At 43.4% G+C, this 12,125-nt stretch overlaps 2 protein-coding genes across 7 annotated transcripts in view; both read left to right on the top strand.

Annotated features, from left to right (window-relative positions):
• LOC137215512 (zinc finger protein 850-like) overlaps window positions 1–12,125 on the top strand; it is a 90,863-nt gene that overhangs the window by 16,830 nt on the left and 61,908 nt on the right. Inside the window, exon 7 of the mRNA XM_067720795.1 lies at window positions 3,085–3,332. Within this exon, the coding sequence (XP_067576896.1) occupies window positions 3,085–3,332 (248 nt within the window). The remainder of the gene's footprint in view (window positions 1–3,084; window positions 3,333–12,125) is intronic.
• The window catches only part of LOC137215260 (zinc finger protein 436-like), a 33,169-nt gene continuing 24,215 nt past the window's right edge, over window positions 3,172–12,125 (top strand). Inside the window, exons 1-5 of one of the 6 annotated variants that reach the window (XM_067720280.1) lie at window positions 3,172–3,332; window positions 5,027–5,189; window positions 8,117–8,416; window positions 8,693–8,751; window positions 11,179–11,305. In XM_067720280.1, coding sequence (XP_067576381.1) covers window positions 8,368–8,416; window positions 8,693–8,751; window positions 11,179–11,305 — 235 coding nt within the window. In that variant the 5' untranslated portion in view covers window positions 3,172–3,332; window positions 5,027–5,189; window positions 8,117–8,367. Of the gene's footprint in view, window positions 3,333–5,026; window positions 5,194–8,116; window positions 8,417–8,692; window positions 8,752–11,178; window positions 11,306–12,125 lie in introns of all 6 variants that reach the window. The other 5 variants (XM_067720278.1, XM_067720281.1, XM_067720279.1 and 2 more) reach the window with 5 other exon arrangements.

Below are 12,125 nucleotides of genomic sequence, written 5' to 3'. Positions count from 1 at the left end.
TATCCAGGTGAACAAAGCCCCCCAAGATGCGGTGCAGGACTTACAGAGCTCATGGTCAGATCAACCCATACATGAGCTCTCCCTGCCACATTGAGGTGATCCTTTCTAGTATTCCAATCTTTACCTTTTCCAGGCTCAGAATTAGAAGCACTGTCACTCTCTACTTGTAACAGGGCAAAACAAGAAGCAGTAGTGGAGGACCTTCCCTGGTGGTGCAGCGGTTGAGAGTCTGCCTGCAGATGCTGGGGACACGGGTTCGTGCCCCGGTCCGGGAGGATCCCACATGCCGCGGAGCGGCTGGGCGCGTGAGCCATGGCCGCTGGGCCTGCGCGTCCGGAGCCTGTGCTCCGCACCGGGAGAGACCACAGCAGTGAGGGGCCCGCGTACCGCCAAAAGAAGCAGTAGTGGGAACAGAACTAACTACCACCGAGGCTATTGTAAAAGACTTTTCTTTTAAAATACTTGTGTCAAGAATGTAAAGATTTTTCTTTTAAAATACTTGTGTCAAGAATAAGTCCTCATCGATGAATGAAAGCTAGATTTCACCCATAGACTCCTAACTGATGCTCCAAAACATATCCGCACAAAGTACATAGAGAAAGATAGAGTGCTGGGTGAGATCTAACTCAAGCAGAGTAGCAGCTTCAAAAACTGGAGGGTCCCATCAACTGGCAGTGTCTCTAGGTCGCAGCCACAGCCCAGGCACATGGGCCTGGGGTCTGGCACTTGTCTCTCATGTTGAATCCCCATCCACATGCCCTGGGCACAGCAGAGTGGCCATATCACTTCAGGGGCTCCAGAGTGGGTGCCCACCTATATTGCCTTTTGTGACCTACCCTTGGAAGTCATATACTATCATTTCCAACCACAGGCTCAACTAGTTCAAGGAGAGGGACCACTGAATTTCCCTTCTTCTCAAAGTCATATTGAAAGAATATGTGAGATAGGGAGATCTTATTGCGACTATTTGAAAAAAAAAAAACCAATCAGTCACAACACTCTTGCCTTGAGTGCACTATATGCGAGATATAGTTTCCCTGCCCTTTATTTCGGATTTGGCCATGTGAGTTGCTTTGGACAATGTGCACATTCTGAGCCTAGGCCTTAAGAGGTTTTGTATATTTCCACTTTCCCTCTTCATTTTTAGCCAGTGCCATGAGAAATATGTGCCCTGTCTACCTTACTGTCCAGAGACAATGAGAGCTGCCCCAGTCAAATCACCTCAGCTTAACCCAGCGAGGAAAAGCTAACCCGCAGTCAACCTGCAGATGTGTGAATGACTATAAATGCTTGTTGTTTTAAACCAACTTTCTCACATTTCTTTTTTTTTAATTAATTAATTTATTGTTTGGCTGTGCTTGGTCTTATTTGCGGTACGCAGGATCTTCATTTCCACATGCGGGATCTTTAGTTGTAGCATGTGGTATCTTTAGTTGCGGCATGAGGGATCTAGTTCCCTGACCAGGGATGGAATCCAGGCCCCCTGCATAGGGAGTGCAGAGTCTTAACCACTGGACCACCAGGGAAGTCCCAGATCTCTTTTTCATGGAGAACATAAGGAAGTTCTTTGTGGCTTTTTTGATTGACCCCAGTTAGCCATAATACCCTAATTGTGCAGAATAATCTTTATCAATTATTATCACTTTGGACCCAATACTCAAGAGGCTAAAAAGAAAACAGCTTCATTTTTGTCTCTCATTGTCTCTTTAAACATGCTCAGTGGAGCTAGATCTTCTTTGATCCTCTTAAAATTTAATCATGAGAGATCATGATTTTTCTGATCACTCCTACTTACTACAAATGGCTTCAGTTCAGTAATATAAATATGCGGTCTTCATGGCAGATTGAAAATTAAAACTTCTTCTTCTGCTTTGATCTGCTTGCAGTTTATGGCAAATCGTATTTTCCAAAAATGGCTATGACTATATTTTTGTTTCCACATGGTCTTCCAGAACCTTGCCACTTTCCCATCAGGAAGTGGAGTCCATGTCCCCTCCCTTTGAATCTGGATGGGCTTTTAAAACTGTGAGTAAGTGGAAATGATGTTATGTGATTCTGAGGCTAGACATAAAAGGTGTTACAACTTCCATCTGGATCTTTCTTGGGACTCTTGCCTTGAGAACCTTGAGCTGCAATGTAAGATGTCTGAGGCTACCATGCTATTAAGAAGCTTAAACTAGCCTACACAGAAATACCACCTGGAGAAACCCTGAGATTACATGAAACAAGAGATGTCCAGCCAGCTCCCAGTTGCTCCTGGAATTTCACACTGTTCCACGTTCAGTGGAGCCAGAGCTGTCCAGATAGGCTGTTTCTGAATTCCTGACCCAGAGAAACCATGAAAGATAATAAATGGTTGCTGTTGTTTGAAACCACTAAACTTGAGAGACTGGTTATACAAAAACAATACCAGATTGCATACGACAACAGAACTCTGACCCACAAACTCTGCAGTAAACAACTGGTTTCCAACCAGAAAACCAAACTACAACTTTGGCAGCAATCAGCCCAGAACAGTCAGAACTTGGTCAATACCAGCTTCCCTATTTTTTGCCTCTGCTTCCAACTCAGAACCAACCAGAGAAAGCCAAACCATTACCCCCAAACCAATCACATAAGTTGCACTGCTTGTAGTTGGCCCACCTCCAGCTTCTCTATGCCAATAACCTCCATTCAGAATATACCTGAAGCCTTCTCTTTTTTCACTATGAAGTTTTGCCACTCCCCTGCCTGCCTTTGAGTCTCTGCCAAACACAAGTGACTGTGGCCTGTAATACCAGTCATTGGAAACAACCTAACGATAAAGAGAAACATTAATTACATAAGTGGCATGTAGAATTTACAGAATATTCTGGAAAACCCCTTAATGTTCAATATACATCTGATTTAAAAAGTAGGTTAAGAAAATACAAATATTTATGTGAAAGGATATTAGTTTAAATATAGCTATGCCTAAATACAGAAATTACTGTTTGCTTCTTTATTTATTTATTCATTCCTGGTTATAGACGGTGGGCGAAGGCACCCGTGTGGTTTTGCATGTCCAGTCCTAGCAAGGTGGATGATCCCACGTGAGACCTCCAGTTCACCTGTGACGGCCTCGCCACGCCCCCATCGCGCCTTGGGGAGGAGCTTGGAGAGCGCCCCAACCTGCGCAAGGTCTTCTGGGAGATGTGGTTCCGCCGCCTGGCCGCGTCTTCTGCTTGCGCACGGGCACCACCGGCTGGGCCTTCTGGGTGCGCGGCGCGGGTAGGTCGCGCTGCTTCCGTGAAACAGCGGCTCGTGAAGACCCCGTGGCGACCTACATGCCCAAGACCTCCGGGCCTAGAGAGGTGAGTCCCCTCGCTGGCTGAGGACAGCAGGAATAGCCAGGGGTCCCCAGGTCCTGCGAAGGGGGAACGTGAAAACCGAAGGTCCGGGAGTCGCGGGGTCCGACAGCCCATGACGGGCATTTTGGTTTGGGAGGCTCCTCTGGTGCATTGCAACCCCAGGTTGGTGGGGACAGGACAGTGAGGCAGGGTCCAGGGATTTGGGGGTGTCGACTGAAAAAAAAAAGCACAGCCTAAAAGTTGAGAATTATGTTTTATTTGGTGAGCTTTCTGAGGACTTAAGACCAGGACCCAGCCTCTTATCTCTAAGGCAGGGGTCCCCAACCCCCCGGCCGCCACCGGGTACCGGTCCGCAGCCTGTTAGGAACCAGGCCGCACAGCAGGAGGTGAACAGCCGGCGAGGGAGAGAAGCTTTGTATGCCGCTCCCCATCGCTCCCCATCACTCGCATTACCGCCCGAACCATGTCCGTACCCTCCCACCACCCCGTGGAAAAATTGTCTTCCACGAAAGTGGTCCCTGGTGCCAAAAAGGTTGGGGACCGCTGCTCTGAGGGACTGCTCTGAAGAGGTAAGGGGGGGAGGTTTGCAACAAAAACCAGGCAGTCGGAACATCAAAAGATTACTGTTAATTAGGAAAAAACCAGACATCTCAAGTTAATGAATTTAGCACTTTTCTATGTATGGGAAGATGCGAGAGTCTGGGCTCATTGAAATCATTCCTTTGATATGCACCTTAGTTATCTAGGGCCAGTATCCTGCTTTTCTCCATCCTGAATCCCTTCAGGGTTCACAGTTGGGGGTGGCTGCAGTGGGTACTGGCTTGCTGACCACAACATCCTTTGTTTACTGATATGGCAGGCGGCATTCTTAGTCCACTGGGGGAGCATATTGGGGCTGTATGTTCTGAGGTGTTTGTCTGGGCAACTAGATCTGTGCATGCTTGGGTTTGGGAGATGTGGGGAGGAATTAGGAAGTGGGTGCCCCTGGGTTTGGGATATAGTGAGGGTCATGAGTCTTGGTCTTTATGGTGACAATATGTTTTGACATCCCTTAGTTTGGAGGTGACTTGGACTTTGAGGAGGGGGGCCAGAGTCTTGGATCCCCCCTTTTGTTGTAGATGCTCCTGTGAGGCGACTGTCACCTCTGACTCAGAGGGCTTTTTCTATAAGTGAGCCAAGGGGTGTGTTATCAGAGGGATGGACAGATTGTGCTAGCCACCAGGGTGGGCTCTTCCCCCAGCCAGGCCCTCTATGAATTGCCAAAGGCCTGCTGCCACTTTGCATCTGAGAAACCGCAGAGCTTAAAGTGGTCAGCAGCTTCTGTAAGCTTCCCAGGTGCTGTGGAGTTAAATGACCTCCCCCTGGGTACTTGCCTCTGGGGTAGCAAAGCCAGGAATATCACACCTATAATCACCTCCACAGTTATCTGCAAAAGAGAATTCTCCACACTGTTGGCCAGTGAGGGCTGTAGGGGAGTTGTATTTCCTTTGTTGTCTCTTTGGAAGTTATAGTTCCAGGTTTTAAAGGTGGAGGTGTCCCAGTTGTGAATTTGGTATCACAGGTGACTCGTACGTTACAGGCCTGGCTGTAACTCTGCAAAGCCTCTCTGAGTGCAGAGGTTGCGGGATGAACATGCTCTACATTTTCCTTGGTCTTTCAGGTCAAGGTTGGCTCATGGCTCTTTTATTTTCCTTTAGGTAAGGGTGGATCTGCAGAGACTAAGTATGAAGATTTCTGGCATGTGACTCAGTCCTCATTGCTCCTGGCTCCCCATTCTGCCCCCTTTGGAATCTGCTGGCCCTGAGAGATCTGTGAAAAGAGGAGAAAATGGCCCCAGGATTCCTGGCAGCAAGACCCTCAGTGAGTGATTTTTAACCTCTTTCATGCAGTAATCCCTGTCCCCAGTTAGATGACATGTTTGTTCACTGCCTCGAAGTGCCCACCAAGGCTCTAAGACAAACATGAAACGTGGCACAGCTTTGGGAAACTCTAGAGGAAAGCCCACTCTCTCTCCTCAATTTACCTCCCCCTTTGACCCCATCGGTATCAGAGCTCTTGGCACACCTTAACCTTTGCCCCTACTTTCCATTAATTTAGTCCACAAATGGTTCACCCTCTCTTCCACATGCCCTGGTGTGCACTGTGTACATTGGGAAGTATTATCTTTTCTTGAGGACTTGTAGGCCTTGTTGAGGTGGTTGGTTTGTTTGTTTTCCTTACTGCAATGGATTTTAAAATTTAAGTGGCATTAAATTAACAAGAATTGCAAGAATAGTACAAATTACACCTGTATACCCTTCATTCACATTCATCAATTGTCAACTTTTTGCCAGTTACTTTATCATTCCATCTCTATATGTGTATTTGTCATTTTCTGAATCATTTGAGAGTAAGTTGCAGACATCGTCTTTTACCCCTAATTATTTCAGCATGCATCTCCTAAAGACAAAGACAGTCCCTTAAATAGCCATAGTATAATTCAGGGAATTTAACATTGATACAGTACTATTGTCTAATCTCCAATTTATAATAATAAACATTTGCCAGTTGTCCTAATAAGTTTCTTTATGCCCCACACCCCCTGCCCTTACATGTCTTTAGTCTTTAATCTGGAATACTTTCTTAACATTTCTGTCTTTATTGATCTTAACATTTTTGAAAAGTACAGCCTTGTTATTTTAAATGTTCCTCAAATTGGATTTGTCTTTTGGTTCTTCATGATTAGATTAAGATTACACACTTCTGGCAGGAGTAACACAGAAGTGATGTGTCCTCAATTTGTCATATCAGTTGGCACAGAATATTGATTTGTTTCATTATGATACTAACTTTGATCACTTAATTAATGTTGAGTCTGCCAGGTTTCTCCACTGTAACTTTTCTATTTGAGGATTAGAGAGGAAGGGAACAGATCTCTTAAGCTGGATGTCACTATCATGTGGAAGGCATATCAAAATGGGGACAGGGAGGGAATAGAATCTTATATAGAAGATGGCCACAGTGGTCCAGATAAGAGCTGATTGTGTCCTGGATCAGGGTGATCACAGTGAAGATGGAATGAAACAAAAATATTCAAGGGCTTCCCTGGTGGTGCAGTGGTTGAGAGTCTGCCTGCCGATGCAGGGGACACGGGTTCGTGCCCTGATCCTGGAAGATCCCACATGCCGCGGAGCGGCTAGGTCCGTGAGCCATGGCCGCTGAGCCTGCGCGTCTGGAGCCTGTGCTCCACAACGGGAGAGGCCACAACAGTGAGAGTCCCGCGTACCACAATAAACAAAAAAAAAACAACAAAAAACTGGGTGTTATTGCATGACTTTGCTAATTAGAGTTTTTTAGAATCACCATACCTTATTAAATTTTTGCAAAAACTTTAAAAAGTGAGATGTAAATTACATGCAATAAATTGCACAAATCTTAAGTACATCTTGGTGAATTTTTACATATATATACACAGCAGTGAAATCACCACCCAAGTAAATATACAGAATATGTCTGTCACCTTATAAAGTTCCCTTTGTGCTCCCTCCCAGTTTCCCCCATAGGCAACCACTATTTCTGATTAGTTTTGCCTGTTCTATAACTGCATAAATACAGTTTGTACTCCCTTCACTCAGTGTAATATCTCTGAAATTCATCCAGCTGTCACCTTAACATTTTGTTATGTCACTTCTTATTCCATAGTTTATATTTGTTTAAAAAGAAAATAGCTTAATATTTTGCTTGTTAAACATATTGCTTGTTGTAAATAGAAGAGTACAATTGGATATAGAGTTGAACGTGGAATTATCCTGTGTCCAATTTCCCATCCAATGCATTGAGAATCATTTACATCTATGTAAAATACTCATACTTTAAAAAAAAAATTTACAAAAGTAAATCTTAACACAGTTTGGCTGCTTTCTCTAAAGTTACACTAAAGTTGCCTTTCTTTGTCAGTACATACAGAGCTGCCTCATTCTTTAGCAGATATTCAGTATTGTGTGGTCCAGTGTGGGTGTACTTTCAGATAACTGAAAGTTCTTCAATATTACAAATGTAACTACAATAAATATCTCTGCACTCATGTCTTCATGCTCTTGTGCAAGTCTGACATTTAGAATTGCAAGTGTGGGACCAAAGGTGTTCTGTACATTAAAAAACTTTTTTTTAGTGAACTGAATTTTTTGTATTGAGGATTAATTGACACATGATAAACTGCACATAAAGTGTTCAATTTTATATTCATATATATATATTCATGAATATATTCAATTTTGACATTTTTATACACTCATGAAACTATCATCTCAATCAAGATAATCGATGTATCTTATCACCTCCCAAAGTTTCCTGGTTCACTTTTGTAACCCCTGCTTCCTGACCCTCCCTGCCCCCTCAATTTGAAGGATACAGTCAAATTGCTCCCCCCCAGAAGACTGTACCTATTTATGTTCTAACAGCATATGAGACTGATCATTTTCCTACAGCCTCACTAGTGATAAGGTTTTCAGATTTTAAAACATTTACTGATCTGATAGCTAAAAAGAGAAATTCAAGTATTTCACCAGTTCACCTTTTGAGAATTGTGGATTTGTATCCCCAAAGTGGGAGGTTTCCAGGAAGTCTTCACAGAGGAGACAGAATTTGCTGCCCTGTGACTTGATCAACCTGTGAAGCTACAGTCCTGAGAAAGTCAGAGCTGGGTACCCCTAGGAAGTAGGGTTATGCCTTGTACACAGTGGATGCTTAGTAAACGTTTATCACGTTAACTGTGCTTTAGTTTATTAACTGTGCTCTCACTTAAATAGAGAAGTCCAGGACCCAGCCTGAAGTCTGGGCTGCTGGGACATCTCCTCTCCTGCCTACAGGAACAAAACAGCTACCTGAGCATGAAGGCTGCAGGAGGCCCCCCACATGCAGGAGTTCCATCTTTGGTGGAGACAACATCTCCTGAAACTCCCTCTGGATGTTCCAGGTGGAGTCTGGAGAGGCTGAAGAGAGATTCCCTCAGCAGAGCTGCTGGGACTGAGGGGATTCCCCTCCTAACAGGGAGGGCAAGATGTGGGACCATGTAGAAGCTGGTGTGACCTCAAAGAGTAAGGAGAAAGGTGAGAGTTAAATCATTACCAAGGCACACAGTAGGTATTCAGTAGGTTTTTGCAAGGAGGGAGGGAGAAAGTGTCTGGGTCGAAGGGCCATCTGTAAAAGTAGAAAGAGAGGAAAAGGCTTTCTAGGGGAGGGCCTAGAAAAGTCAGGTAATGGTAAACAAGGACCAGTGTTACCGGCTGAATACAATGTGCCCCTTCTCCCTTCTTGGTAACTAAGATACTGGTCTGCTTCAGTGAGCCAAGTTCATTTTTCACTGCTTCTTTCTTCTTACCCAGCACTGCCTTCTGAGGTTTCTGCCCTTCTTCAGGAAGAGGAGGAAATGCCCAAATTACAGGTAAATTAGACTCCACCTTCTCTCCCTCAAAATATCACCCACATACCTCATTTTGGGGATTGGGGAAGGAGAGCAATATAACATGTATATTGTGCTGGCCCTGGGCTAGACATATGTTACTCCAGTTTCTCAACAAAGTCTGAACATTGCTGGTAGGAGTGACAAAATGGTGCAATATACTTTGGAAAACAGTTTTAGAGTTTCTTATATAATTAAGCACACACTTACCATTGACCCAGAAATCCCGCTGTATTTACCCAGAAGAAATGAAAATAGATGTCCACACAAAAATCTGTATGTGACTATTAGCAGCTTTGTTTATAATAGCCCTGAACTAAAAACAACCCAAATGTCCATCAACTGATAAATGGATAAAATGTGTTAACCCATATAATTAAGAACTACTCATTAAAAAAAAAAGGAAACAACTGCTGATACATATAACAACATGAATGAATCTCAAAAGCATTATGCTGAGAAAAAATAAGCCAGACACAGAAGAGTACATATTATGTGACTCTGAGACAGGCTGGGCCCTCGACCTTTTGCTGCAGTGCTTGCACCTGGACAAACGTCTCCTTGAGCAACAAAATGCAAAGAACTATAAGGGGCTAAAAATAACTGCATGCATGTGCAGTTGGGGCAAATTCTGGACAAAAGATACAAAAAGACCAAAAAAACTCAGCTGCCACTTCTGAAGAGCTGGGAGCAAAAGCTGGGTACTGCACATGCGCCCTGCACTCAGCACCACCAAAGGGTTGGGCAAAACACCTAAGCCACCCCTGTGGCCCGACCCCTGGACACACCCTTACCCTCACCCCATATAAGGAACCAGCTCGCCTTCCCCGGCTCTGGGAGCAAGGGAAACTGTTGTTTGTTTTTGCTCCTCCTCACTGCAGCAGGGGCCCCAATAAAGCCTAGCCTGCATTTCTTATCTGGCCTCTAGTCAATTTCTATTGATTGGGGAAGAACCCCAGTTGGTATCAATTCCATTAATATGAAGCTCTAGAACAGGCTAAATTAATCTATAGCTGTTCTGTGCCTTCTCCTCTCACTTCAGCTCTGAACAAACCCCTCCTAGTAGAGAACCCCGTCTTCCCCCCAATGGTAGCCACTATTCTGACTTCTAGTACTGTAGATTAGTTTAGTCTGATTTTGAACTTTTTAAATAGAATCAAGAGTACATACAGTACTCTTTTGTGCTTGTTTTTTTTCAATATTATGTTGTGAGATTGATGTATATTGTTTCATGTGTATGTAGTTTGTTCACTTTCATTTCAGTATAGCAGTAGTTTCTAAAACTTTTTGTTTCAGGACCCCTTTACACTTTAAAAAATGGCTTTTATTATGTGTGTTATCAATATTACCAGATTGGCGGTTCAAGCTAACAAAAATTTAAAATATTTATTAATCCATTCAAAAATTAATCCATTACAGTTAATGTCACATTTTATGAAAAATACTTAATTTTCCAAAACGAAAAAAAAGATAAAAAAGAAGAATGGAAATGTTTTATATTTTTGCTAATCTCTTTAATGTCTGGCCTAATAGAAAACAGCTGGAATCTCACATCTGCTTCAACATTTTCTCAGTTGCAAGATCACACAACATGTAGCCTCCATATTGTTGTAAGAGAATGAGAGTGTATAAGCCTTGAGAATTATTATGAAAATGATATTGACTTTACAGACCCCTCTGACAGGGTCTTGGGGAACCTCATGGGTCCCTGAACCACAGTTTGGGAATTGGTACTGAATATTAGTCCTTCATGTGACTCTGCAAGTGTTCATATATCCTTTCTATTGTGAATGTGGGAGTGGGGATTTGGGGCCCATAATAAACATTGTTAATACATAATTATCAGAGGGATGTTTCCTATATAGCATTTCTTATTAACCAAAGAGTCCTTATTGTTGATCTACGTCTTGTTCCTTCCCACACAACTATCCACTCACTTTTCTTGCCAAGTGGAATTCCCCACCTCCCTTCCTTCTATTCACATTTTAACCATTCCACAAGGCTGGTACCTGGCTTTCTCCATGGTACCTGCCCTCATGGCCCCAACCCACCTTGGACTCCTTCTCTGGACCCTTCCCCAAGTAAATCTCAAGCTTATTCTGATTCATAGAATGTTGTGTGGATGACACCTCTGAAATCATGTAGCTTTTGGTGTACTGTGGTTGAAGTTTGAGTCTTATCACCCAAAGAGACTTTAAGGGCTGAAGTGTTAAAAAAAAATGTACCTCATGCATCTTTTCAATCTTCTGCATGATATAACACAATCAAGTGCATGGATGTGTGCCTAAGTTAGTCTAACTCAGGACCCTGGAAGCGCTCAGGACCACTTATGGATGTCACTGTTGCTTGTCAGCTGCATTCCTCTGTGGGAATGGGTATGTGTGAGGGTGACTTTGTTTGTTGTTTTAGGAGCTGGTGACGTTCCAGGATGTGGCTGTGGACTTTACCGAGGAGGAGTGGGAGCATCTGGATCCCTCTCAGAGGCACCTGTACAGAGAAGTGATGTTGGAGAACTATGGGAATCTCATCTCCTTGGGTGAGAACAGCATCTTCCTGACCCCATCTGCTTTCTCTCGGGTTCAGTTGTATAGAGTAAATCCTGAGGGGGTTTGCATTTGGGGGTCCACATATTCCAGATCCCTTAATGGTAGTGGGTATCAGATTTGAGAGTGCATAGAAGTACCTGAGGTGAAGGCAAGAAATGCCAGTTCCTGTCCAAATTAAAGGAGACTAAAGAGATAAGACAACTAAATGCAGTGTCTTATTCTAGATAGAAAATATCTAGGAAAATAGTGCTAAACGGAACATATTTGAGACAATTGGCATCATTTACAAATTAACTGTGAACTAGATACTAATACTGCATCAATGTTAAGTTTCCTGATTTTGATGGCTGTACTGTGGTTATGGAAAAAAATGTCCCTGTTCTTAGGAAATGTGTACTGAAAGAATTTAGTCATAGAGAGCCATGGGGCCTGTAACTTTCTCTTAAGTGGTTTAAAAAAGAATTGTGTGAGAGAGAATAATAAAGTAAATGGGCCAAATATTAACAATTGGTGACTATGGGTTAGGGTTCTACAGGCATTCTGTTCTGTGTATCACTCTTGCTATCTTTCTCTAAAATAAAATGTTATCCGAAAAACCTACGTCCCTAGGTTCTATCACCAGGGCTGCTGATTCAGTGGATTTGGGATGGAGTCTGCATTTTTGATAAGTCTCTTCAAACCACACTTTGGGCAGTGCTTCTCTGGTGGACACACAATCATTACTGCCTGTTCACCCCACTGAGAATTATTACTGTTGTATATTGCAAATAGGCCTCTTCACTGAAATTCCTGGAATTCCTGGAACCATTT

The sequence above is a fragment of the Pseudorca crassidens genome, chromosome 20 (assembly GCF_039906515.1).
Source record: "Pseudorca crassidens isolate mPseCra1 chromosome 20, mPseCra1.hap1, whole genome shotgun sequence".
Taxonomy (NCBI): Eukaryota; Metazoa; Chordata; class Mammalia; order Artiodactyla; family Delphinidae; genus Pseudorca; species Pseudorca crassidens.
This window is presented reverse-complemented; position numbering and strand designations above follow the sequence as displayed.